The 27,682-nt window shown below is 41.3% G+C and overlaps 1 protein-coding gene across 8 annotated transcripts in view; it reads right to left on the reverse strand.

Moving 5' to 3' along the window:
* Window positions 1–305: 305 nt before the first annotated feature.
* kif16b (kinesin family member 16B) overlaps window positions 306–27,682 on the reverse strand; it is a 174,452-nt gene continuing 147,075 nt past the window's right edge. For 6 of the 8 annotated variants that reach the window (XM_062958377.1, XM_003215243.4, XM_008115058.3 and 3 more), the window contains one exon: window positions 306–1,364. In XM_062958377.1, the coding sequence (XP_062814447.1) occupies window positions 1,206–1,364 (159 nt within the window). In that variant the 3' untranslated portion in view covers window positions 306–1,205. Of the gene's footprint in view, window positions 1,365–5,316; window positions 5,384–27,682 lie in introns of all 8 variants that reach the window. The other 2 variants (XM_062958355.1, XM_008115052.3) reach the window with 2 other exon arrangements.

The following is a 27,682-nucleotide window of genomic DNA, read 5'->3' on the forward strand; positions in this document are numbered from 1 at the left end:
CCCAAAGAATGGCCTAAGCAAACATTCCTCCTTCAAACCTCTATAGACAGAATTCCTAGTATTAACCTTAATGCAACCATGAAATAGGAGCCTTGAATACCCTCGATGAAGAGAAGAATTCCTTCCCTCGGCAACAATAAAATCAAGATTAGCTTCTCTTGGAATATAAAACCCTGTAGACATGTCGCTTAATACCAAAAAATCTTTAAGGCTCTGTTTTGATGAAGTGAAAAATCATTTTTGTATTGTATGAAAGAGAATTCATGAATGACAGCAGGTGTCTCTAAGTAAGTCGCAACCAATGCTTTTGCTTTTTACAAACCTTTATTATGTACAGAATATGTACATGCCTCCACTGTAGGTCACAATATGTTTTTCAGTTTGTACTTCTACAAAATGTATGCTGTTCCCTCTATACATGTGCAATCCTACACAAGCCCTGAGGAAAACTTAAAGCGCATTAACAAATCTTTAATTCCTATTTTTGCAACAAAGGATCAGTTCATGTCATAGTCTTATGCCTTTACCATAGGAAATATCTGCGAAGCTAAGATTCCATGCTGCATTTCTTAAGCACATAAGTAATACATCATGGTACATAATTACAATCTGTGGAACCAGAAAACGTGGAAAGGACACTTTGTAGAAATAGCTGCCATTTCCTCTTCTTCTAAATCGACAGCAAAGATTTCCTTTACCAAGTGTGAAAGACTTAAGGAAATGGAAATCCTTTGCAGTATTTATTTTGTAAACATTAACATGATTTAATATTCAGAAGAGGAAATTGACAGGATCAAATAGATGGGAGTGCAATTCTTAAGATGGATGTACACCATCTATGCATAAATCCAGTCTAAAAAAATTGGAACAAAACAAAACCAAGAAACTTCGTTAAGAATCAGTTGGCATCTGTGCTAAGAAAGATATCTGCGAATGGAAGACTAACAGGAAACCTGTGCAAGGAAGAACTTGTGTTGTTGAGTTGGAGCCAAACTGGATAAGTTGAATCTGGTTTCAAAGCAGCCCAGAGTGGCCAGCTGTATCCAACTTCTGTTGTGGAAAACAAAGCAGGTTCTGGACAGAGTAAATGTTTTAAAATTGCTTTTAACAGTATTTCTAGTGAAAGTCTTCCAGGGATGCAAAACGATTTGATGCAAAATGAAAACAAGAGTTTCTTCTTCAAGGAGGAAAAGAGCCCCCAACTGTTAGCCAGTGCCATGGCTGCTGTAGTCAAATACACCTTTCTTGAAGAATGATGAGAATTCACAGATAGCATGTTTGGAAAGAGCCAGGTCTTCTTTACTTACATGCAGGGGAGATGATGGGGAATCAAGCATTATACTGAAGAAGTTTCTGAGGTATTTCTGGGGGGTGGAAAACAAGTAAGAATCAGAACATTAAGATGGTGAAGAGAATAATTTTGCTTGCAAAATCATGCAATATATATATATAGAGAGAGAGAGGGGGGGAGTGTCCTTGTATTCCTTCAGATGCAAATTCTGAAAAATGAAAGTTTTTTGCTGTCAACATCTGGACCTTTATTAACTTGTCAACTTAACTGAACCATGTTTTCCAATGCCCGGAATATGTTTTCCTGGTACCTGTTAGAAAATATGGCACTCAGGCATATATTTGTGCAGTATGCCTAACAAAGCTTAAAATCAAAAGAAACTGTTTTTGGAAATATGTAACACTATTTTACGTAACAAAATTTTAAAATTTTTCGGTTCCTGGTTTGAAAGTGTTATTTCCTGTTTAATTGTGTGGTACTTACTTGGAAAGTAGTTGTTATACTCTAGGTACTTCATTTTTGTGGTTGCCACAAACTATGTTGAATTGGTTGAAACTCAAATGAGCTATCTCATTGAAAAACTATAGCAAACTGTGCAAAAGGATGTGCAGTTTAATAATTTTTTTTCACCTTTTTAATGATAGAATCAATTAGAGAATAGCATTTATAACCCAGAAACAAAAATAGTGTTACTCGGGCTGTGGCGCAGGCTGGAGAGCAGCTGCAATGAATCACTGCAATGAATCACTCTGAGCCTCGGAGCCTATGTTTGTCTGTCTTTGTTCTATGTTAAAAGGCACTAAATGTTTGCCTATATGTGTAATGTAATCCACCCTGAGTCCCCTTCGGGGTGAGAAGGGCGGAATATAAATACTGTAAATAAATAAATAAATAAACAAATAAAAGCAATAGTATAGATAGGATAAAAGCACATTAATTAGAACACAAAGTTGAAAGAGTAGAAAAATCTAAAATAGTTAGAACAATTTACATGTACTCTTCAAATAATGAAAATAGGCTGCAAATATTTTAATTAAAAATCATGTTTTAACACAGTGCCTGAAAGAAACCAATAGTGGCACCAATTGGGTCTCCATAGGGAGGGCATTTAATAAACAGGATGCCAAAAAGGCCTTGTCCCATGTCCCCAAGTGAGATATCCCTCCCACTATTGGGACAAGAAGGATAATCCTTCTTGCAGAAGATCTCATTTCCTAATAGATATACATGGGGTGTTTCTACATTGTAGAATGAATGCAGTTTGACACCGCTGTAACTGCCATAGCTCAATACTATGGAATCGTCGCCTTTTTAGCCTTCTCTATCAACATGTGCTGGTGCCTTGCCATCAAAACATTAAACACTTTGGATGACAGTTTTATAGCAATTATCAATGATGACACACAAAAAAGTCCAATTTTCCACAATCCTTTAAAACGTATATTAAATACTGCATGCAAATATTACAAGAGAAAATGATAACTTATAACTATTTTTGTATGTGTCTAATACCTGAAAACAATTTTAAAAACCAGCATGAATGTGTGGTTTTGTTGTCCCAATGCATTTTTAAAAACGAAGGACAAATAGTTTCCTGAAATTTCTAATGGTATTGATAAGTGTCCATAAGCAATCATCAATGGATTTAACATCATTACAAATGTCTAAATATTTAATTATCAATGTATAATCATAACCTTTATGATTTTTTCAAATATTTATTCCCCTTTTTTGTATATTTCGTCTGTTTGGTTAGTATGCCAGCAACCCAGAAACAGGCCATAACCTTGCTTAGCACCTCTAGAACTACCAAATAGTAAAAAGATACCATTTAGTATCAAACAAGCACCCATGAAAGTTTACAATAAATGTCCCTACACCTCAAAAAAAATGCCCATTTTGAACAAATGACAGCATAGAAAAGCACACTACACAGCAGCTGCAGTGTTTCAGTTATTTTGGAAGCTGAGTGAACATAGATATGTTCAACTGAAAGGTTTTGGGTCAACTGAATTCTCCATTCTAGTTAGTCTATACTTTAAAAAATTAAATATAGGTTGTTTATGTCTTAATTTGACAATAAAAGGTTAATGTTCTATCTTATGTTAACCTAGTTCTAAAGTCACTTTGGGCCCAATGCCAAGAGAAAGGGGGGATAAACGGTAAATAAACAAATACAAATTTAGCACATTTTATTTATTGATTGATTTATTTATTTATTAGACTTGTATACCGCTACTCCCAGTTTGGCTCGGAGCGGTTTACAGAAATAGATTAAAACAATACATTTAGCTTTAAAATAACAATAAAAACAATAAAAACAACAATAAAAGCAACAATAAAAACAGACATAGCCCTGAGTATTTCACACATTGAAAGTTTGTCATGTTGTGCATTGAAAGAAGCCTGGTGCTTTCTATGCATGGCCATCGCCTATCTAAAGAAAGCGGAAGATGTCCCTTGAAGGAAGATGTACAAATTTCAGACAGAGTGCGAGTTCACACATCGTACCCAGGGAAGACACATATATCATAGTAAGACCTCTGTATTCATGGATTCAACCATCCACTACTTGAAAAAAATCTAGAAAGCAAACACTGAGTTTGTCATCTTATACAAGGGCCACCATTTTATTGTGGTATATAATGGACCACTCACGGAGTCTGGTATCCATGGGGGGTCCTGGAACCAAACCCCAACATATAACAAGGGCTCACTGTACTAGAATTACGTTGGAGCAAATCCTTTGCATATTCTCTTCCTGTTACTTCTTGGAATATCTGAAGCTCCCCTTTGGATAATACAAAAGCAAAACAATGTAAAGAAATTATCTGTTCTTAAAACAGGTAATGGCCCACTAATTTGGTGGAAATATCATTGATTAATGATTATATGAAAAGGGTTGCAACTAATGAACTGTCACGGCACCAAGGTGAGTTATGTAAACTATCAAACACTTGGTAAAAAGGTTATGAATGTTGAGTGGGGGATTAATAAATGCACATGAAGTGTCCACACATATCATGGTAAGAAAAGGGATGTGAGGGATGACATTTGTTAGGGAGTAAAGCAAAAGCAAAAAAAAAAAAATGATGTAATGAAAATTCCCCAAATACTGAAAGAAAGCAAGGCTCACTCAGTTACCAATTGCATAATGACAGCATTGCTTTATCCCCATGATACAGTGCAGGGTGATGCATGGAGCAGCAAATGTATTTTGTGAACTTCCATCACATACAGCTTCAGTCTTAAAGAGGAAATTCTCAACAGAAATGCATCTGGATGGCCAAGTTCCCTCTAACTTTCTTAGAAATCCATTATGCAAATACAGCCCAATGTTAGATTACAGGACAAAAGTTAGTACATATGCAATTTCTTCATCTTTTTTATTAATGTATCCTGCAGGTTACATTGACATTTGTAACAACATTTTCACCAAGATATGAAGAAATACCTTTCAAATGAATGCCAATGAGTAAGCAGTTTAAAATAGGGAAATGTGTGTTATTACAAAGCAAGATCAAGGAAATGGGTGAGTTTTAGTAAAAGGGAATAGCTATTGCTCTACCTTGTGCAGGTAGAGTTACAGATGAATTTGAATTTCAAAACAATGGCAGGACACAAGAAGGTGGCCACTTTAAAAAGTGGACCTAGCTTCCTGTATACAGTAGCAAAAATAAATCTTTAGGAATGGCTGTGATTTAAAACCTCTGTCACAGTGCCCCATTTTCCAACTGTGTGAAAAACATTTTGTGAAAATATATTCCGTTCTCCACATGTACAAATATTACATAAGTAATTGAATGGCTCCCATGCCATTCTCTTTCAATTCCTATGAACATTAAAGAGGCTGAATTTTGAACGTATTCAAGAATACATTATTAAATAAAACCATGATTATTAAATCAAACTTTAATTGCTAGTCTCTGCACACAGTAATAATTTATGTTCATACTGCGAGCATATCTTGGTCAATGAAGCTGATGTATTCCCGAGTATAATTTCTTTAACATAAAATCTGGTACCTGTTGCAGAAATAACATGGAAGGATTGCCCTCTGAGGAGCAGCTTAAAGAGCTGGGAATATTTAGCCTGCAGAAGAGAAGGTTGAGAGGAGACATGATAGCCATTATTTAAATATTTGATAGGCTGCCATACAGAAAAGGGGGCAGGCTTGTTTTCTGCTGCCTTCAAAACTAAGACTTAGAGCAATGAGTTCAAATTAGAGGAAAGGAGATTACACCTGAACAATGTGAAGAACTTCCTGACCGTAAGAGCTGTTCAGCAGTGAAACTCAATACCTTGGAGTGTGGTGGAAACTCCTTCACAGAGACTTTTAAACAGAAGCTGGATGGCCATCTGTCAAGGATGCTTTGACTGTACTTTTCCTGCATGGCAGGGAGTTGAACTTGATGGCCCATGGGGTCTTTTCCAACTCCATGATTCTGTCAGTTTCAGCTGCAGCTGCCCAAAGGGGTTCACATCCATAGTTCTCTCTTGGTCCCTACTACCAATGTTCATCCGGATGCAGGTTGAGCAGTACCTCCAGTTCTGGTGCATGTGGACAGAGTTCGAAGTAAGCCAGATTGTGGATTCCAATATCTGGTGGATTATGCTGTGGATTTGCATGCCCCCGAGTTGGTAACCCAGTTTTATCAGGACTACCCAGGAAAACTACAGCCTCCAGGAGAGGGAGGAGTGTTGCGTGAGGTGGGGGAAGGGTGTCAGACCATGGGCCAAGAGGAGAATGAGGAGGAGGGGGTTTGTCTCCCAGCAGCCAAGTTGGAGCCTATGGGTGAGGAACCACTGCACATGTCTGAGAATGATACTGCTGCACAGGAGCAGGACCCTGTAGTGGCAACTGAGTCAGAGCAGGATGAAGGCCTTCAGGAGGAAGGGCAGGACTTAATGCTCGCTGCTCAATTGCAGTTGAGAGTGGACTCAATTCAGCTGTGCCAGTCAAAGAGATTAGCCCAACAGAAGAAAGACTTAGCTGTAGATTTGTTAAGAAAAGCAGCATAAAAGAAGAGTGCTGGAAACAGAACATTGTTGGAAGCAATAGTTGCATTGGATGTTTCCAGTGGTGGCTGACTTTTGGACCGTGTTTGGTGTATTGTGGATCTTAGTGAACTGTTTATGTGTTTGACCCTTAGACTGGTGTCTCGGGTGATGTGTAATACCTGCTATTTTGTTTGGACTGCTTTTGTGAATGACCCTGGACTTAGTTTGGTGAGCTTCATGTTTATAGGACCTTTGGACTGGAATTTTGGCATTATCTGTTGCTTTAAACTCTGAAAAAACTCCTTGTGTGTTGACTGTGAGTGGTCTTGCCTACATCTGCCAAGTTCTTCCTGCAGTGTCTTGACAGATTCTATGAATCGTGATAACTTCCCACACCACAAAAAAAAAAGAACAGCAGTTCAACAAGTTTCATAAAATATTTTATCCCAAACGAATAATAATAATAATAATAATAATAATAATAATAATAATAATAATAATAATAATTCTATTTTTGTATCCCGCCCCATCTCCCCGAAGGGACTCAGGGAGGGCTCACATGGGGACCAAGCCCAGTACAGCATAAAATATGGTATCAAATGCATTTAAAGCAAGAACATATAAAACAAGCATATAAACAATAAAACATAGTGAATAGTCAACCAGTAGCCGAGGCACTGTTAGGGTATTCAATGGAGTCAGGTGATATAATATGTTTGCAATCTCTAGAGCTGGGCCAGAAAAAGTGCAGCAGATGGGGATAGATGGAGAGGGACAGCGTCAAATATGTATATTCAGTCGAACGTACACTGAAATAGCCAGGTTTTCAACTTTTTTCAGAAGAGTTGGGGCTGATCTAATTTCCCTCGGAAGGGAGTTCCAGAGCCAGGGGGCCGCTGCAAAGAAGGCCCTTTCCCTCGGCCCCCACCAGCCATGTTTGAGACGGCGGTGGGAGCGAGAGGAGGGCCTCCCCAGCATATCTCAAGGTTCTTGCAGGTTCATAGTAAGAGATGCGATCACTAAAGATAAGCCAGACCCGAAACTAACAATATTCACACGTGAAACAAGTCTAGCATAAGATTCTGCCCTCCCTATAGATTGCTTTAAAGTTTCTTCCAAAATGTATCTAGAGATTATTTCTCAATTTTTCTTATGATTTCCATTTTGGTGGTCAGATTGATGCATTTTAAAAAACATGTTTGTCTAATTTCCCCTATTTCTTTCTGCTTTGTTCTTCACACATGCAGAATAAGGCATTTTGGAGGCAATGCCAGTTTACTTTGCATATTGAAGGCAAGCACCTACACTATAATAGGATCAACCAGAAAAGAATCCCATTCTTTCCTAACACAAACTTGTTTCCATTGTTTGTTGCAGACACACTGCTAGAGCCTGATACTGAAAGTCTGTGTTTCTCCAAACCTCCTGAGACATTCTCCTAATACCAATGCTGCTAAGGAGGAAAAAAGGGGTGGGCTGATGTAAAAAGCCATTATAATAAAAAAAAAAACCTTTATCAAAAGATTTGTTAGGTTATGTATGCTAACAGGTTCTGAAATCAAGTGTTGTAACTTTTTAAAGACTGGGTTCAAAATTGCTAAATGGCTTAACTGCATTATGAATGTATAGCATTTCAGTTACAAATACAGACTTCTTAATTTTAATTAACTGAAATAAAAAATGTAAGTACATAATAGTCAATTGAAATAAATTTTAGTTATCAATACTGAACTTTGTAGTGCAATAAAAGCAAAAAAACAAAAAACAAAAAAAAACTACTGAAGTGGCAATCTCTGTATGGACACAGTAGTACGATAGACATTAAATTGGTAAGGGGAGAAAATGGAGAAAAATAAGGAGAAAAATAACTAAGTAGCTGCAGTACCATGTTCATAACCTTTATTACAGACAGGGATAAGGACTAGAGAATTAAAATAGATTCAACTGATTTTACTGTTGCATTTATTTGTTAGCACTTGCGATTTGAGATAACTTCAATTACACTTCTTTGGGGAGAAAAATATTTAACAAGTGTAAAAAAAACCCCAATTCATTGAATGTAAAACATACAAATCAAATACATTTTCAAGATCATATGAAATAGATATTTCCATATACTGATTACCAGTATAGAAGTGCATGTAATAAAGTATGACCGGGCTGTGGCACAGCTGGTTAATTGCTAGCAGCAATAGATCACTGCTGACTGGAAGGTTGACAAGTTCAAAGCTTGAGTCGGATTGAGCACCTGACTGTTAGCCTAGCTCACTGTCCACCTAGCAATTCGAAAACAGCTGAGCTGTGAGTAGAGAAACTAGGAACAGCTTAAAGCGGGGAGGTATTTTACGACACCATAAAAAATGCCGGTGATCAAAGAACAAGGAGGGAAAATTCTGTGTCTAAAAAGGGCTCGTCATTATTGCGGATGGAGTGACTGCACCCCCTTGTGTCTGGAACTGAGGATAAACTCCAGATGCCGAAGTTGGAAAATACCGAAATACCTCTGTCAGTCTGTGTATGTGTGCAATGTGATTCACCCTGAGTCCCCTTTGGGGTGAGAAGGACAAAATATAAATACAATAAATAAATAAATAAAGGTCAAGTACAGAGCTTTCCAAACTGTGTGTCTCAATATATTAGTGTATCGGCTGCAGTGTGTAGGTGTGTCACATGAACATAACAAGAAACCTCTGTGTTTATGTGAAATAAAGAATAAAACATATATATTTTAAGTGAAAAAGTGTGTCATGAAATGATGCATGTCTAAAAGTGAAATGTTTGGAAAGCTCTGGTATGGACAGGTTGCTTACCTGTAACCATGTTTCTTCGAGTGTACTCTGTGAATTCACACTAATGGAGAGGCTGCGCCTGCGCAGGTCCCAACGGAAAACTCTTCCCAAGCTGAAGTTTAAATTTTGGCGGTAGCCACGCCCCTCCGTCCCCGGAGGGCATATAAGGCAGCCCTCGGCGTCTCCTCCCCAGTTCCTACGCCGCTAAGGCAACGAGAAAGGAAGAGGGTTTGCCAGAGGGGAAGGAAGGGCGGGCTTGTGTGAATTCACAGAGTACACTCGAAGAAACATGGTTACAGGTAAGCAACCTGTCCTTTTTCTTCGTGTACTCTGTGAATGCACACTAATGGAGACTAGCAAGCTTAGGTCTCGGAGGCGGGCTAAGCAAACCCTGACAACGAGAAAATGTCCAAACATATGTTTATTAAACATCAAAACATGGTCCGAGGACCCATTAAAGTATTGCATTAACACACGCCAAACACCGAGAGCAACCCGGTAAGGCATGATATAACCATTTAAGAGCACATGTGTAAGTAGGAACATCATTCCCCCAAAGGGGGAAGGCAGTTGCAAATAAGGCACAAATTGTCAAAGAGAACAGTACCGAACAGGAAAATCGACAAAAAAGTCGCATGAGGAAAACATCCACAGAGAAGTCATAAATGCATAAGGTTTAGGACAAGCATGAAGATAAAACTGCCCTAGCAAAGGCTGAATCCTTTAAAGTTTTTTGGTCCACCCTATAGTGAGACACGAATGTAAGGGGGTTGGACCAGATCGCTGCCCTGCAAATGGAGTCCAGGGGGATGCCCCTTAGGAAGGCAGTCGACGTGGAGAGACCTCTCGTCGAGCGCGGGCGGACCGACGGAGGGGGAGGTCGTTTGGCTAGTTCATAGGCCAGTTCAATGGCCTGAGCGATCCAATGGGACAGTCTTTGTGAAGAAATAGGATTGCCCAGTTTATCTGGAGCATGGGCCACAAAAAGTTTTGGGGACTTTCGAATGTCCTTAGTACGGTCCCGGTAGAAAAGAAGTGCTCTACGCACATCGAGGAGGTGCAGTCTCCGCTCAAGGGGAGACGAGGGGTCTGGGAAGAAGGCGGGAAGGACAATGTCCTGGTTAAGGTGAAAGGCCGAGACCACCTTGGGAAGGAAGGTGATGTCCGGGCGGAGAACGGCGCGGTCATGATGAAAGCGGAGGTAAGGTTCATCAACCCGAAGGGCCGCCAGCTCCGAGGGTCTGCGCGCCGAGGTTATGGCCACCAGGAAGGCAACTTTCCAAGAAAGGAGACGTAGGTCGGTCGAAGCCAATGGTTCAAAAGGGGAGGCAGTGAGCTGGGAAAGCACGAGCTCGAGGTTCCACCCCGGAGTAGGAGGTTGAGACGGTGGGCAGATGTTATTGTATCCTTTCAAGAAGGTTTTGACAAGGTGATCGGAGAACAACGACGGTCTACCATGTTGCTGAAAACACCAGGATAGAGCGGCCAAGTAAGATTTCATAGAAGCAAGAGAAAGTTTTTGGTCTGCCAAAGACATAAGGAAGTCCAGGACAATCGGTACCGAGGTTGGGAAGGCAGTAATTCCCCGGGAGCGAAGAAAAGAACGAAAGCGAGAAACTTTATAAGTGTAGGCCCTGGTTGTAGCCGGCTTGTGAGCTGCGCGGAGGACCTCCTGTAGGTTGTGCGGGAGGGAGGTCAGGCGAGAATCCTCCAAGCAGTGAGATGTAGAGAGGGGAGATCCGGGTGCAGGATCTGGCCGTTCTCTCTGGACAAGAGGTGAGGTAGAAGGGGCAGAGTGCAGAAGGTCGCTCTGGAGAGATGAAGAAGAGCCGGGAACCAAGGTTGACGGGGCCAGGCTGGAGCTATCAGGATTGCCGACGTCGGTACCGACCGGAGTTTCTGTAGGACCTTTGGTATGAGAGGAAAAGGCGGAAAGAGGTAGATCGGTTCCGCAGACCAGTCCAGAAGGAAGGCGTCTCCCAGGCAGCCTGGAGAGGAGGACGGGGGAAGTCTTGCCCCGTATCGAGGCAGCTGAGCATTCTGGGGAGAAGCGAAAAGGTCTAGAGTGGGGAAGCCCCATTTGTGAAAAAGAGAAAGAAGAGTCTCGGGGTCGAGCATCCACTCGTGGGAGGAAGTCGTCATCCTGCTGAGGGCGTCTGCCAAGTTGTTCTGGATCCCGGGAAGGTGAATCGCCGAGATTTGGATGTTGCGGGCTATGCACCAATACCACAGCTGGGAGGAGAGGAGCATCAGCTTCCTTGAACCCGTGCCGCCCTGTTTGTTGATGTAGAAGACTGCTACCGTGTTGTCTGATTGGACGAGGACAGACCTTTGGGAGATCAGGCGGGAGAAGGCTTTCAGAGCCTTGAAGATAGCAAGGAGTTCCAGAAAGTTTATGTGATTGGCCTTCTCGGAGGGAGACCAGAGGCCTCGAACAGTGAGACCCTTCATGTGGGCTCCCCAGCCGAAATTGGATGAGTCCGTGGTTATGGTGGTGGAGGGGGGAATCGGGTGGAACGGAAGACCCCTGCAGACGTTGGAGAGGGATTTCCACCAGAGAAGCGACCGACAAACATGGGGCGGGACCGAGAGAAACCTCGAGTTGGGGTGGCGAAATGGCTTGAAAACGTCTATGAACCACCTCTGCAGGGTCCGGAGATGGAGCCTGGCAAACGGGGTCGTGAGGACTGTGGAGGCCATGTGGCCGAGCAGTACTTGGATGGATCGAGCCCGAACCCTCCGGTGGGTCTCGCAGAAGATGACTTGTTGGCGAAGGGCTAGAAACCTGTCGAGCGGGAGGGAGACAGTCCGAGCGATTGAGTCGAACAGGGCACCGATGAAGCGAATTTTGTTCGACGGGGTGAGGTGAGATTTGTCGTGGTTTAGCTGGAGACCGAGAGATTCTAGAAGAGAGAGGGTGTAGTCGACGTGACGTCGGAGGAGGGCAGGGTCGGATCCGACCAGAAGCCAGTCGTCCAGATAAGGAAAGACTGTGATCCCCTGGAGTCGGAGGTGGGCAGCCACAACGGCGACGACCTTGGTAAAGACCCTTGGGGCCGTAACGAGGCCAAAGGGTAAAACGGTGAACTGGTAGGTATGGTCGAGAACTTTGAAGCAGAGGAAACGCCTGTGGGCTTCTCGAATCGCTACGTGGAAATAAGCGTCTCGTAGGTCTATAGACACGAAGTAGTCTCCGCGTTGAAGCATCGGTAGGATGGAGGCGATGGACACCATCCTGAACTTGGTCGGGCGTATGAAGGTATTGAGCATACGTAAGTCCAGAATGGGGCGGAGGCCCCCGCCTCTCTTCGGGACCGTGAAGTATCTGGAGAAGAAGCTTTGAGGGTCCCGTACCGATGGAGAGGGCCGAATAGTCCCTTTCGCGAGGAGGGCGTCGACCTCTGCAAGAATTTCTCGGGAAGGGTTGGAGAGGAGGACCTGTCCCGTGGGCGGGAGCCCCTCGAACTCTAAGGCATAGCCTTCTTGGACAATTTTGAGAACCCAGGCATCTGAAGTAATAGATTTCCAACGGTGAAAGAAGGGAGCCAGGCGGTCCAGAAAGAGACCATGAGGTTGATTTGGCGGAAGAGAGAGGTGCAGAGGAGTGAGAACCGCATCGGTACCGGAGAAAGAGTCTCTGGAGGGAGAGATGGCGTCAGGAGCGCCGGTGAGGTTGACCAGCGGTGGGGGTGGTACGGCCACGTTGTCTCTGCGGCTGAGTCGCCCGACGAGGCTGTTGGCGGTTCTGGTTGTTGGATACCGAGGGACGCCTGAAGGATTGCTGGCGGTAAGAGGGAGGCGGGAAGCGCCGAAAACGTTGAGGAAACCACTTGGTGCGGTGTGTTTGAGGTTGGTCACCACATTTAGTGGCCAGAACTTTAAAGTCATGATTGGTTTTGAGCTTGTCGTCCGTACCGGAATTAAAGAGGCCCATGGCGTCGAAGGGGAGGTCTTCGATGACTTGCCTGGAGGAGGAAGACAATCCGGACGACCTCAGCCAGGCGTGGCGACGAATGGCAATGGCGTGGGCGATCATTTTGCCGGCCGTGTCGCCCGTATGCTTAGCCATCTGGATTTGATGATGTGCTAGCGAGTCGGCCTCTTGTTGGAGGGTGGACATGACGGACCGGTCTTCATCCGACAATTTAGAGAAGAAGGGCTGAGCTTTCTCCCAAAGGATCTGCTGGTATGCCTCCATACAGGCCCCATAGTTCGCCATTCTACAGAGTAGAAGGGCTCCGGAATAGAGCTTCCGACCGACCGCGTCAAACCTCTTGCCCTCTCTGTCTGCAGGGGTAGTGGATTCACGGCCGGAAGACTGAGAAGCTTTAACGACCATGGAGTTCGGGTCGGGATGGTGTTTAAGCCATTCTAAAGTGTCGTCATCTGTACGATACCAAGACTCGATTCTCTTCGAGGTAGGAGGGATCGAGGAAGGAGTCGTCCACGAAGATTGGATGACATCTAGGAGATAAGGCAAAAATGGCAACAGCGTGGCTGGAGGGGCCTGGGCTTGGACCCGTTTGAAGACCGGGTCAGTCACTGCTTTGGAAGTCTGCTTGATTTCCAGACCCAGGGCATCGGCCATTCTAATCATCTGTTCGGAGAAGGCCCGAATGTTGTCGGTAGGCGAAGGAGGGTCCACCTCATAGGCGTCATGAGGAGGAGAGAGATCAAGGCCTAAGGATACCACCGAGGCCGAGAGAGCGGAGTCAGGGCGATCTATATCGATCTCATCGTCCCCAGCCCCTTGAGGGGACTGGGGGGGAGATGACAACACAGTCTCTGGTGGCGGCAAAACCTCAAGAGCAGGAGCCATCTGTGGCCGAGTTTCTTTGGAGGCCGAGGCCTGGGCCGCTCGAGCCAGGCGAGTGGTCTGTCTACCCCGTTCCGGTGTCGAGGTCGGGGGAAAAAGCTGTTGACGAGACGAACGATGAGAGACAACAGGTCGAGGAGATGGCACCCTGACCACTGTCTGGGTGGAGTGGTGGGGTGAGTCCTGCAACTCGCCATCAGAAAGTTGCTGAGGAGAAGGTTGGCGAGGTCGCTGAGCGGGAGCGATCGGAGAGGATCTTCTAGAGGAAGTCGCCGAAGAAAGGACGTCCACCTTGGAGGAAGCAGAAGAGGAAGAGCGTTGGGTTGCCCTCTTCTTAGCGAGCGGTTGCTTCGATGGAACCCTCAAGGATTTACCCGGTGTGGGAGGGACCATTGCTGAGTCGGATTGGGTCCGACGAGCTTCCTCGTGAGCCCTTTTCAGGGCGATCTTCATCGCCGAGGTCGACGGAGGAGCTCCGAGATGGGATCGAGCCGAGGATACGGAAGCCACCGAGCTCGATGTCGAGGAAGGGCCGACCCGGCCAGAACGTGTCGACACCGTAGCCGTGGTGAGTGTGCACGGTGGTTTAGCGGCCTTAGACGATCTGGAGGCTCTGGACGCCTTAGACGAGACCGAGGGAGCTTTAGGTGTTGGAGCCGACATCGATCCCGGATTAAGCGGCGGCTTCGTGCCCGAAGTCGACGGAGCGGGTTCAGGGGCAAGCGATTTTTCGTAGAGCGCCGCTCTAAGCCTCGCGGCTCTATTCTTCCTTGCCTGAGCCGTTAGGGCCAGGCAGAAACGGCAGGTACCGACGACATGTGCCTCCCCGAGGCAGTAGAGGCACTTGGCGTGGCCGTCGGAATCAGGAATCTTAGCGGCACACTGAGTGCAACGCTTGAAGCGAGTCGTAGACATGAGAATCCGAAGTGAACCTTGCGGCGGAAAAAAAGGAACTGGGGAGGAGACGCCGAGGGCTGCCTTATATGCCCTCCGGGGACGGAGGGGCGTGGCTACCGCCAAAATTTAAACTTCAGCTTGGGAAGAGTTTTCCGTTGGGACCTGCGCAGGCGCAGCCTCTCCATTAGTGTGCATTCACAGAGTACACGAAGAAAAAAGTAGTTTGAGTGTTGGATGAGGATCCTGGAAGACCAGCATTTGAATCCCTGCTCGGCCATGGAAAGCCACTGGGTGACCTTGGGCAAGTCATGCTCCAAGAGTCTCAGAAGAAGGGAAAGGCAAACCTTCACTGAACAAATTTTTGCCAAGAAAGACTCATGATAGGTCACCATAAACCACACCACAAGGCATACAATGTCAATGTCAAGAAAAAGGCAAGAGCCTGAGTGTTGGGATCTTTGGGGAAAAGGTTTTTTTCTACTTCTATCACCATCTTAGGTGTATTGTAGCACAACATGGGAGTGGGTGACTTCTTCTAGGCTGCAGAAGTCTCTTCCATGGAGGTTGGACCTCCTGTTTTCCTTCTCTAGAAGGCAAACATACTTCTAGTTAGACAGGCCTTTGGGCATGAAATGGTTGTTATGGAAAGTCTGTTAGGGGAGAGATACTGTGCTTTTTTCTTCATCTGTTATATTGTAAATATATTTAAACTTTTTCTAATTCGATGCTTTTGCAATCCGATACCTTACTTAATTGTGGGGTGGGGATGTTGTTCCTATTATGAATGATTTTAGCCTTATGTTGTTTTTTTACATCCCTATACTATTCAAACCGAACACCTGCTCTTTTGATTAAGCGCATAACTCAGATCACATTAGAAGCTTATAACTCAGATCACATTAGAAGCTTTTCTTTACATTCTGGATAATAAAACAACTATCCATTAGAGGCAAATTTAAATACAAAAATGCAAAATGTTTCCTCCCCTAAATATGCCCACCATCTTTTCATATGCTTTTTTCCACCTCTTTTTTCCTCTCTTTTATTAAAATAAACCAATTAAAACAAAGTGCTGCCTGAATACAATGTGATGATGCATCTAAATTGAGGGAGAAATCTATCCGACTGCCACAATACATTTTTGATAAATTACGACTTAGAAATTAGGGTTACAAAATAAATGTTTCAAATTGTTATACACTGACTTTGTCTTTTACCTGCCTTATGCTGCCTTTACTATTTCTGTGTGTGCATGTGACTGTAAATTAATAACTGAATTAGGTTTGTACAATTGATTTTCTTTAGTGGACCTGAAAGATTTGCTCAATTTTTTTAAAAAGTGTGATATTGCCGTTTTGTTTTCCTGACCCTTTCTAGACCCACTATTATCCTACTAGGACAGTATTATAAAGACTGTTGATGGCTTTGCAAAAAGATTTTATTACGTACTCCAATGGTGAAGAAATGTTTCAAACTTCATCATGCCTTAGAGCAGGGGTCCTCAAACTTTTTAAGCCGAGGGCCGGTCCACAAACCTTCAGACTGTTGAGGGGCCGGATTAACATTTGAAAAAAAAATACAAACAAATTCCGATGCACATTGCACATGTCTTATTTGTAGTGCAACAACAACAACAACAACAACAACAAGAACAATGAAAGAACAATACAATATTTAAAAATAAAAACAATTTTAACCAACATACATTTATCAGGATTTCAATGGGAAGTGTGGTCCTGCTTCTGGCCAATGAGATAGTCAAGTTAATTAGGATTGTTGTTGTTGTTGTGTGCCTTCAAGTCATTTCAGACTTTGGGCGAGCCTAAGTCTAAAATTTATTATTATTTATTTATTTGCTGCCTTTATTTACTCCATTTGTATCACACCCTTCTCACCCCAAAGGGGACTCAGAGTGGTTTACAAATTATATGTACATACAATATATTATTAGCATAGCACAATATTAGCATTATATATTACTATATTGAACTATACCACTATACTGTAATATTATTAGTAATATTATATGTAATATAGAATATATAATTAATATTATTATATGGTATTATTATTAGTATTATATTGTATTACATTATAACATTATTCTCAATATTATATGTATATACAATATATTATATTATAAAACTGAGGGTGGGGGCCAGGTAAATGACCTCGGAGGGCCGCATCCGGCCCCCGGGCCTTAGTTTGGGGACCCCTGCCTTAGAGCGTTACTACTTAACTGAACTCTGAGCCAAGATTTGAAAAGGGGGATGGCATGGCCTTTTGGTTTATTCTACGTTGTTATGCCCTTTAGACTGGTTAGCGTGATCTATACTGTGAGAGCTACACTTAGTTCACCTTCAAAGCTTCAATCTTTCTTTCAAACAGCCCTGAAAGGGAAAAGTGCAAGGAAACCTCTTAAAACTCTCCTACTTTATTGACTAGTTTGGACATTTTTTTCTTAGGCTTTAATTAGGACCAAAGTGAAACTGATGCCATTTAAACCTTATTAGAAATAATTTCAGCAGGGATGTTCTCTATAACTTTGACCTAATGTTCATGTGATATGCCATATATCAACAGAAAGATGTTGCTCTAATGTTTTCTACACCTTCTTACATTCTGAGGTCTCGGATTTTTAATGCCATGCAACATAAATCTTAGTTTAATCTAAAGTTATTAAAATTATTATAATTGAATTGCTTCTGGCAATTGAAGAATTGATCTAATTGCTCCTCTAGTTGTGACATATTTAAAGGGAACACAGCTCATTCACACCGTTCTTGTGAAAATGAGGACTATCTCCAAAACCGAAACTTTTCTTTTTTATAATTATTACTATTACCTACTTTGCCTCAAGCTTTTTTAGTTGAAAACTAATGTCAAGAAAAGTTTGGATTGAAGCATTTCCAGATTATCAAAACAACTTTTTGAGGTTATGTTAACTTTCTCCCTGAATTATAACAGAAAGTTACAGAAGAGGTTCCTTTGGCATCTCCAGTAACCCCTATTTTAGCAATCTGCTTTTTGATTAATTTTTAATAGCATAAAGTATGCCATACAACAAGAATACAAGACTTGAAAAGGGGTTAATGGAAGAAAGTAGAACAAAAGGAGGGTTAAACCAGATTTCACATTTCCCATGTGTGCGAATGCAAAAACCTGACCGTTGATGCATCTGGCTTAATATCCTCTCTGCCTGTTGGTACGGACTCCCTGATACTCTCAGATAGAAGGTGTTCACAGTCTTAAGACCTTACGGACTTTAAAAACTCTTAATCTAAGCAGCCTAAAATCAAGTTAGACTAATTGTAGACTTCTAGAAGAACCAATTCTCTATGCTTTATTAAAATTGTGTGTGCTCTTTTAAAAAGACAGATGTCTCTCAGCTTGACACTGTGGCCTCAATCCAGAATGAAGTGTTTCACCATCACTGATTTCTTATACAAAATGAATGGCTTTCAGATGAGGAGATCTGAAAACAGCCCCTAGAAAATATCCCACCTTTTGGATTTTGTTTGACGATTCCCAGTTTTGTCAAATTCAAGAGCTGGAGTAAGGAAATTGCAGCATGTGGAGAAAGACTGGCTTGTGGTGTGCATACTACAAGGGTTATCCAGAAAGTAGATTATGTTTTGGAATTAAAAATGAACAAACTATAGGAGAAAACATTTACCATATGCAGTTGAAAGCCACACCCAAATACCACTTCTCAACATAGTCGCCATTCAAATCCAGGCACTTATCATAGCGATGAATGAGCTTGGCAACTCCTTCCTCACAAAACTCTGCCCCTTGCATCCTCAACCAGCCGGTCACTCTTTCCGCAGCTGCGCATTGTTGCCAAAACGCTGCGTTGAGGACGCAAGCGGCAGAGTTTTGTGGGGAACCTATTTTTTATATTTATTATTGTTCATTTACTTATTTCACACACTATTGGAACATGTTACATCTTTTTCTTGCTGTCTGCACTTACACTGACAAGTGCGTTTGTTACTGCATATATTATTACATACTTTTCTATGGCTTTTTTGACTGAGTCTATTCATCTATAAGGAGACTCCCTCTTTTTCTCTTGCCTTCTATTTGACCAAACAGTATTGTCTTTTCTATTGAGTCATGTTTTCTCATGAAATATCCAAAACACAACAGTTTCAGCCTAGTCATCCTGCTTTCTTGGCGAGATTCCATGCTCAACTTGCTCTACAATCCATTATTCTATTTAATATCATTTAACCTATGATTATAAGTAAATTCAGTTTCACTTTTTGATCATAAATCCTATCTTGTAGGATTCTGTATTGTGCTTAGCAAAATTGTTCACTTCACCAAATGTTGTAGTAGGGTTTCAAATGCACAGTTGGGGAGGATGGCAATTATAAAAATATAATAATAAAACTTTATTTCTATTCCACCCCTCTACCCAGGGAGACTCACAACATCTAACAATAACAATAAATAATAAGCTAATGGAAACAATAAATAAAAAATATCTAACAGTTTAAATTAAAAACAATTAAACAATCAAACAACAATTATGTTAAAAGAGCATAAAACATAAATTGTGAATTGAATAATAATATAAAAACAATACTTACATCATTAAGACATTATAATGTAAGATTTCCATTTGGTCCACTATCCTATAGATAATACAGATTCCCATAATAGACTCAGAAAAAAATAAGCACATTATTTCTAAATTCTTTCGGAGGTCACCATTCCAATTTCTCCATAGTCTAATCCAGTGGTTCTCAACCTGTGGGTCCCCAGATGTTTTGGCCTTCAACTCCCAGAAATCCTAACAGCTGGTAAACTGACTGGGATTTCTGGGAGTTGTAGGCCAAACCCCACAGATCTAATCTATTACAAGGCTACAAGCAGGTCCTACATCTTTGGTTTACAAAGTGCATCAAGTTACTGCAAATATGCAAGAAAAATTAATAAATGGGGTAATGTGTACTTTCCGGGCTGTATAGCCTTCGTCAATGCAATATTAATAATGACTGCATCTTAATTGAAAGAATTTATGTTCTTAAAATATTAATCAAAAGTAATAATGTAGAAAGACACGAATGAAAGCCACACTATATTCATGATGCAGGTTAAAAATGTGTTGTTTTAACTGTGTCAAATTCTTGTCCGCATATTTAGAAACCATAAAGACAGCAAAAAAAAATCATGTTTTAGCTCTTGATTCAGGTCATCTGTTACAAAGAACAGTGGTGTTTTCTAATGTTACTGTCTTCAATGAATAACATAAAGTATTGCACAATGAGCTAAAAACCTAAGAAATATCATATTCCATTAAATCAGATTCCTATCTAATATATTCTTCATGATGGTCAGGTAACCAATGGAAAAATAATAAATGAGACACAATAGAAATAGGCTTCTCATGACATTTCTCTGCCTAGCTGTAAATAAGGTCTCTGAGGAAAGATATTGCAATCACTCTGCTTCCTTCCTTCAGAAAGATGATATTGGGTCTCCCCTCTGCCTCCTATTTTGAAAGAGTTACTGAGCGAGAACCAATCTCCTTATCCCATAAGGATTACATTTTGTCAAGGCAAAGTAAAAGGAAATTCTGAATACAATCTGAAGCTGAACCTATGATTTTTTATACATTAAAATTAAGCTGAACTCATAGGTTTATCATAGAAAATCCATCTGAGGTTATACCAAGTGTTCTTCATTTTAGAAGCCTAATTTAGATGAGAAAAGTGATTTTGTTTCTGCTATTGCCAAAATGCTGGAAGTCATAAACCTTTGCTGATCCAAAGCAAATGGTCCAGAGATCTATGACCAGATCCTGCTATATCTTTTGCCCACCCTGATGTAATGGAAATGCCTTTGAACCGAACGATTGCCACTCTAGCACTGCAGCAATCAAAAATGAGATTATCTACAAGGTCTATTCCACTGGTATGCATTATTTTTGAGAGTTTTCCAATGCTTCTCAGTTGGCATGAGCACATTACACTGAATTACACTGAACCTCATCAATCAAATTAATTGTCCCAGAAAGTCAACTTCAAATAATTATCTGCAATAATGCTTTCTCTTGCACTTTAATAAATTAAGTGGGAATCCACCAAACTTCCATTTTCCTTTTGCAGCATGTAATACACTGCAAATGTGAAAACATACTGTTTGGACAGTTAAGGGAAGGAAAACCTATGATTTACAGCTCTCTGAATCTGCTTTTTGAATGTACATAGCCACACTTTAAAACATTAAAATAAGCACAGCTCGTGAAGGAAATCAATCTTTTCTCTTGAACACCAGTTAAAACAAGGCCTGTCAAAATCTATTCAAAGAAAAAACAACCAAGGAATTGAATTTACGACACATTTCTGGGTCAGCAGTGACAGGATGTCATTTGCTGTGGTGGCCTTGGTAAATAGCCCGCCCAAGTGTTTGGCATGCATCACCTTTACTTCCTTGGGTGAAATAAAAAAGGGAAAGATGATTGATAAGGTTGCTCTGCAAAGGGACAAGACTCAAGTGCATCTTGTGTTTTTGCCTGAGTGCTCCCTTTATTGATACACTTGAGCTCTGAATATTTTTGAAATCACAGTTTCGAAGCTGTGGAGGCATATGCTCAGCCAGTGGGCCGACAAGTGTAAATGAAGGAATTGTCCCAATCTAACATCAAAGGAGATTGGATTAGGTTTTATTGGGAAACTGCCAAAAAGTAAAAACAATGGCAAAACGAAGCACTAGTAATTTATTTCTCTATTTCCATTAAGATTAAAATCATCCATAGCCCTTTGCCACTTTTTTGAAAGTAGTGCAAATATATGTGTGTTAAATATTTTTATACCTACACATAAATGATTTTAAAACAAACAGCGCATCTGGAAATTGTTTCCAGAAGGATACAGTTAATGACTAATATATATTTATCAAAATGATTACCAGGCAAACACAATAAATGAGTTAAGAAAACACATTTATTAACTTCTGTTTGTTAATCATGCTAATTGTGAATGTTTATCTACCAATCTACAAAACTAAGATGCAAAATTAAAATAGAAACCTTTGAGAAATCAAACTAGAAAATCAAAAGAGGAGAAGGAATGCTATCTGAGGTCCAATAAAAGCAGAAGAGTCAAGATAACAAGAAGCTGCTTTAAGGAAATTCTTCTAAAGCCTTAGCACTGGAATCCAAAACCATTTTCTTAATAATTCTTTTTGAATTGACATCCAACTAATAGCTTTGACAGCCTTTCATAATTGAGCATAGTAGTGTAAAAGTCTACTAGAAAAACTAAATCTCTCACTTGTTACTATTTTAAAAGTAGTTCAATCTTCCCTTCTTTAACTAGAAGAGGCTAGTTCAATTTTTCTGAAAACAAAACAAAAGAGGACATTGATATCAAGATAAAGGAGATGAAGCAATTTGAACAGCAAAAAACATTACACAGCTCACCCCAGACCCAAATAAATAACTGGATTCTGCAGCTTGCTTTGGCAATTTCTGTTTATTCTGTGTGTGCATGTGACTTCAAATCACCCATAAACATATGGCAGTTTCATAAGGTTTTCTTAGGCATCCTTAGAGATGGAGTTGCCAGTTTCTTCCTATGAAATATACTCTTCTGCAGCAGCCATTCATTGTTGATCTCCCATCCAAATACTAACCAGGACTCACCATGCTTAGCTTCAAAGATTAGGCAAGATCTGATACACTGGGGTATTTAGTACAGCTGTGCACATATCAGTTTTGAAAAATGGGCTCCAGCTGGTCCGGCCAGCTGTTATGGCACAGGCTCCACCACCGTTTTTTTTTTCCAGCTGCAATAGGCCATGTGGCTGCCGAAAACTACTGCTTTCGGTTTCTTTTGGCCAAACACGGAGCACGGAAAGACAGCTGCGGGCGGACACATGGGTTTCCCTATGAGCCTTGTCAGTTAAGCTAACCAGAAAAGAAGAAAACCTTGATGTGGCTGTTAGCCAAGTTGGGCTTCCATTTTTCTGTTGCAAGCAGGCTTCTGAGAGACAGATTGGTGAACTAAATTCTCAGTGCTGCTCACAGCTCTGCATGGCATGGCTTACTTTTTGACTCAAATAACAATAAATTAGCAGTTTACTTTCTACACATTTAAGAAACTTCACATGACGTAAGCTTAAAATGTGGGGGTTCTTAAAACTGATGCTTTTAATCCAGGTCTTATTGAAGGATTTAAGGAGAAAGGCTTCTAGAAAGGGGTTTTTCTTAAGACTGGTGCCCTAAAAATGACAGAAAGGGGAGACTTGTTAAGTTCCCCATTGCCACCAATTGGCTGGATCTTTCAGTTGCTGGATTGAAAAATGGATTTCAGTCCTCCTGAATTCGGGAAGGTCCCCAAAAATGGAAAGGGAGGGACACCCAAAACATACTGGGGTTTAGCCGAATTGCACACCCCTAGTATTTAGGCGTTTGACGAACTAAATCCTGACCTGACAAACTATCCTCAACAACGTGTTATCTCAAAACAATAGTGTCCAAACTTGGCCCTCCAAATATTTTGGATTTCAGCTCTCAGAATTCCTGATCATTGGTCAAGTTGGCCAGGGCTTCTGGGAGTTGGAGGCCCAAACACCTGGAAGATCAAATTCTGGGAAGCACTGCTTTATAATAACCACTGCTTCACATAAGTAGCATATGCTCCCTTAGATTAGAACATTCCACTTTGATGTACTGTACCATTTCTATTATTTGTTTATTTCTTTAGCTGGTTATACACTAAGCAAAAGTGTGACAAGACAGTAAAACCAGGGTTCCATAGCCAAGGTTTGTGTTCACCAACACCCTGGAGAAAAGGCTGGTGGATTAGATTAGCTCTCCTTTTTTGCCCCCTTGCCAACCTCCCTTGTACTGAGGAGGGAAGGGGGCTTTCTGAGCAGGCAGGGGGTATGGGGGAGGGGGCGAAGGAGGAGGAGACATCTACTAGCATAATATTAACTGTAATGTTGTTTCTGCACGTTTTAGTGAATAACTCATTATCAGTATACAAACTTTTCTGAGTAGAGAATCGAACCATTCAGGGTTTGTCAGCTGAAAATAGCTACTCACTACTACTGGTTTTAGAAGCAAGCAAGACGCAGGGTCGTTTCTTTCCTCCCACACACACTTTTGATGGAGTCCCACGGAGCCCATCACATGACACAGAACTACTTCTGCTGATTGCCCGTGGGACTCTGTCTATAAACTGTTTCAAATGTGTGCAGAAAAGGAGGGTTATAGAGTTGGGGAGCAACTTTCTTCAGAGATCCTGCTTCGTGCAGAAACAGATAAACTGTATTGCACCAACCCCTGCCCGCCTGAGTTTAGTATTGATTAGTATGTCAGGCTCTTGGTTGTTTGTGATTGGTTATTTTTATTTATTTATTTATTTGTTTACATCATTTCTACCCTGCCCTTCTCACCTGTAGGGACTCAGGGCGGCTTACAATAGTTTTATGTTGTTCTATGATTTTTTTAAAATAAATTTTACAGTGGTATATTTTAACTATGTCTGACTGGGCTTGTCCCCATGTAAGACACTCTTGAGTCCCTTCGGGGAGACGGTGGAGGGATACAAAAATAAAGTTATTATTATTATTATTATTATTATTATTAAATGTGCTTAATTTTAACGTGTGATGGGATGTCAGATTCCCGTTTTAAAGCATTGTAGTGTAAAAGTGTTGGATGTTCCTGTGGGAGGTCTCCAAATGAGCATTAATGCTCCCTTTGTCACCAGTAATTTTCTTGCATGACTCTTTTACGATATCTTTACAATTACTTTATTCATCGGGAATTGCACAATTTCGATACATCATCATTTATCTGTTGCTATATTTCCCCTTTAGACCTAGATTTTGGAATTATGCAATTCTGAGGTTTCCCCTTTGTTAATTAAAAAGAAAAAAAGAAAGTGGTATGGGCAAGGAATACACTTGCCTGTGTGATGACTCAAAACACGAAGGATTGCTGTAGAAATGGATAAAAGTACATTGTGTGTGATGGGGGTGAATATATTATCTGTTTTCACTATAAATGGAATGAAACTCTAGGGTATGAGGACGATTACCCACACCTTCCGCCTTCATGGGATGAGGTCCCATGTCCTGGTTCATGTGGACAATGAAGAAACTGACTGAAGCAAACATCTTAGAGTAAGAATATGGGTGTACAGTAGAGTCTCACTTATCCAACATTCGCTTATCCAACATTCTGGATTATCCAACGCAGTCTGCCTTTTAGTAGTCAATGTTTTTGTAGTCAACCTTTTCACTACATTGTGATTTTTGGTGCTAAATTTGTAAATACAGTAATTACTACATAACATTGCTGTGTATTGAACTGCTTTTTCTGTCAATTTGTTGTCAAACATGATGTTTTGGTGCTTACTTTGTAAAATCATAATGTAATTTTATGTTTAATAGACTTTTTCTTAATCCCTCCTTATTATCCAACATATTTGCTTATCCGACGTTCTGCCGGCCCGTTTATGTTGGATAAGTGAGACTGTATTTAAAATGCAGAAAACTCAGACAAAACAATGCAAGGCAATATTTTTATGAAACTTCTACTAATGAACAACCTAATACAGTCCTGTATCTTTGGCAGAAATACAACTGTGCGCTACACTGCTGTATTGAAAATGCATATATACCAATGAAACTTCTGAACTCAACCTAAAGGCTCTAATCCATACAACAATACTAGCAATTAATTTCCACTGAAATCAATTGGATGCAATTGTCAAAACTAATGTAAATCTCACTGATTTCCTAAAAACCTAATACACAATTTCTTCTGGCCTGAAGGGCAAAATCACAAATATTTCTGCATACAAATATCTGTATTTTCTTGAGTCTAATACATCATTGAATCTAATGCACACTTTGATTTTCAAAACCCTTAAACCAAAAAAAGTATTTGCTGGCAAAGGTAATGCGCAGTGGCAAAAAGTGTACTCTTTGTAATCTGGCCAAAAAAAATGTGAATTGTGGCAGCTGCATGCTTATAAGTCCTTCTTTAAAAACAGGGAATTATTACTGAAGTTTTAGAACACCAAAACTTTGAGCAATGGAAAAGAAACTTTGGGGAACATCTATGCTGTAAAATGATTCCACTTTAACTGCCCTGGCTTAATGCTATGGGGTCATGGGGGCTGTGGTTTAGGATCATGAAGGCACCCTCTCCTTAGTGATGCCTGCAGAAACCTTCAGGCAAAGGAGTCCTTTGTTGGCTATCCCTCCGCTGCCAACATTCAACTATGTGAGGCACTTACAATTTGTTGCGTAGTAGAAGAGTCCCTTTACTTATCTATCTCATGAGAAATGTAAAACAGTCAGGAAGAGGTCAGGTTATCCGCTTATACGAATATATCACCAAAGAAGTAAATGACTGTTTAATCCTTCTTCCACCTTTTGTGACTTCTTGAATTATATTCAGGATACTGAGAAAGAGTCTTTATTTAAAGAGAAACAGTAACTTAGTTTATTTATAGAGTTCTCGTGGCAAAAGTGTAATGGTTATAAAGGTATAAATGCTTAGTAGTTAAGAAACAACGTTTCAGTACAACTCTCCTCCAATCTTTTTCTTCATAAAAAGGAATGCGATATTACTATGTAAATACAGATTTTCGATTATCATTAACTTATTCTTTTGACTATTTCTCCAACTACCTTTCATTAACGTCCTCCCTGACTCTTACTTACTGACTAACAAACTATCATGACTCTCCAGCTAACTCCCTCACTTACTAACCGACTTCAGCTCCCATAGAATGTTCAGTTGGGCTTTTCCTTTTTTTTTCCAACTGCCATCCTTGATTCTCTCATCTTTCAAATCTTGGCACCTGCTCACTTGCATACAACCAATCAGGTCGCTCTTATGCAAAATAGCTCCTCTCCTGGTGCTGCTGCTCCCTGAGAACCACAAAATGGCTGCTCACATGCCAGCCCTATAAGGGAGGTCAAGTCCCAACATCAACAAACATAATTAAAATTCTACATTATAACTAGGCATTTCGTTACAGCTGCCAAAAAATGCTGATGCCTTACCAAACTACAAATCCCAGCATTGAAGAGCACTGAGCCATGGCAATTGAATTAGAGATTACGTCCCTCAAATAAGAGCTCCAGATGCTTCTGAAACAGCTTCCCCTTTGGCTTTGGCTCAGGACTAACAATACCATATTACACAAATCTAATGCACAACCTAATCCTTATTTTGAAGATAGGATTCTGGAAGCCGTGATACAAGATAGTCTCATGTCCTGCTTGGGCCCGGGCTGTGGTGCAGGCTGGAGAGCAAGCCAGCTGCAACCAGCTGCAATGAATCACTCTGACCAGGAGGTCATGAGTTCGAGGCCCGCTCAGAGCCTGTGTTTGTCTTGTCTTTGTTGTCTTGCCTGGCTAGACAGCAGTACATGTGAAAAAGATCTTGGAGTCCTTGTGGACAACAAGTTAAACATGAGCCAGCAATGTGATGCGGCTGCTAAGAAAGCCAATGGCATTTTGGCCTGCATCAATAGGGGTATAGCGTCTAGATCCAGGGAAGTCATGCTACTCTTCTATTCTGCCTTGGTCAGACCACACCTGGAATACTGTGTCCAATTCTGGGCACCACAGTTGAAGGGAGATGTTGACAAGCTGGAAAGCGTCCAGAGGAGGGCAACTAAAATGATCAAAGGTCTGGAGAGCAAGCCCTATGAGGAGAGGCTTAAAGAACTGGGCATGTTTAGCCTACAGAAGAGAAGGCTAAGAGGAGACATGATAGCCATGTACAAATACATGAGGGGAAGTCATAGGGCGGAGGGAGCAAGCTTGTTTTCTGCTGCCCTGGAGACTAAGACACGGAACAATGGCGTCAAACTACAGGAAAGGAGATTCCACCTGAACATCAGG

Source organism: Anolis carolinensis, chromosome 1 (genome assembly GCF_035594765.1).
Source record: "Anolis carolinensis isolate JA03-04 chromosome 1, rAnoCar3.1.pri, whole genome shotgun sequence".
NCBI classification, from domain to species: domain Eukaryota; kingdom Metazoa; phylum Chordata; class Lepidosauria; order Squamata; family Dactyloidae; genus Anolis; species Anolis carolinensis.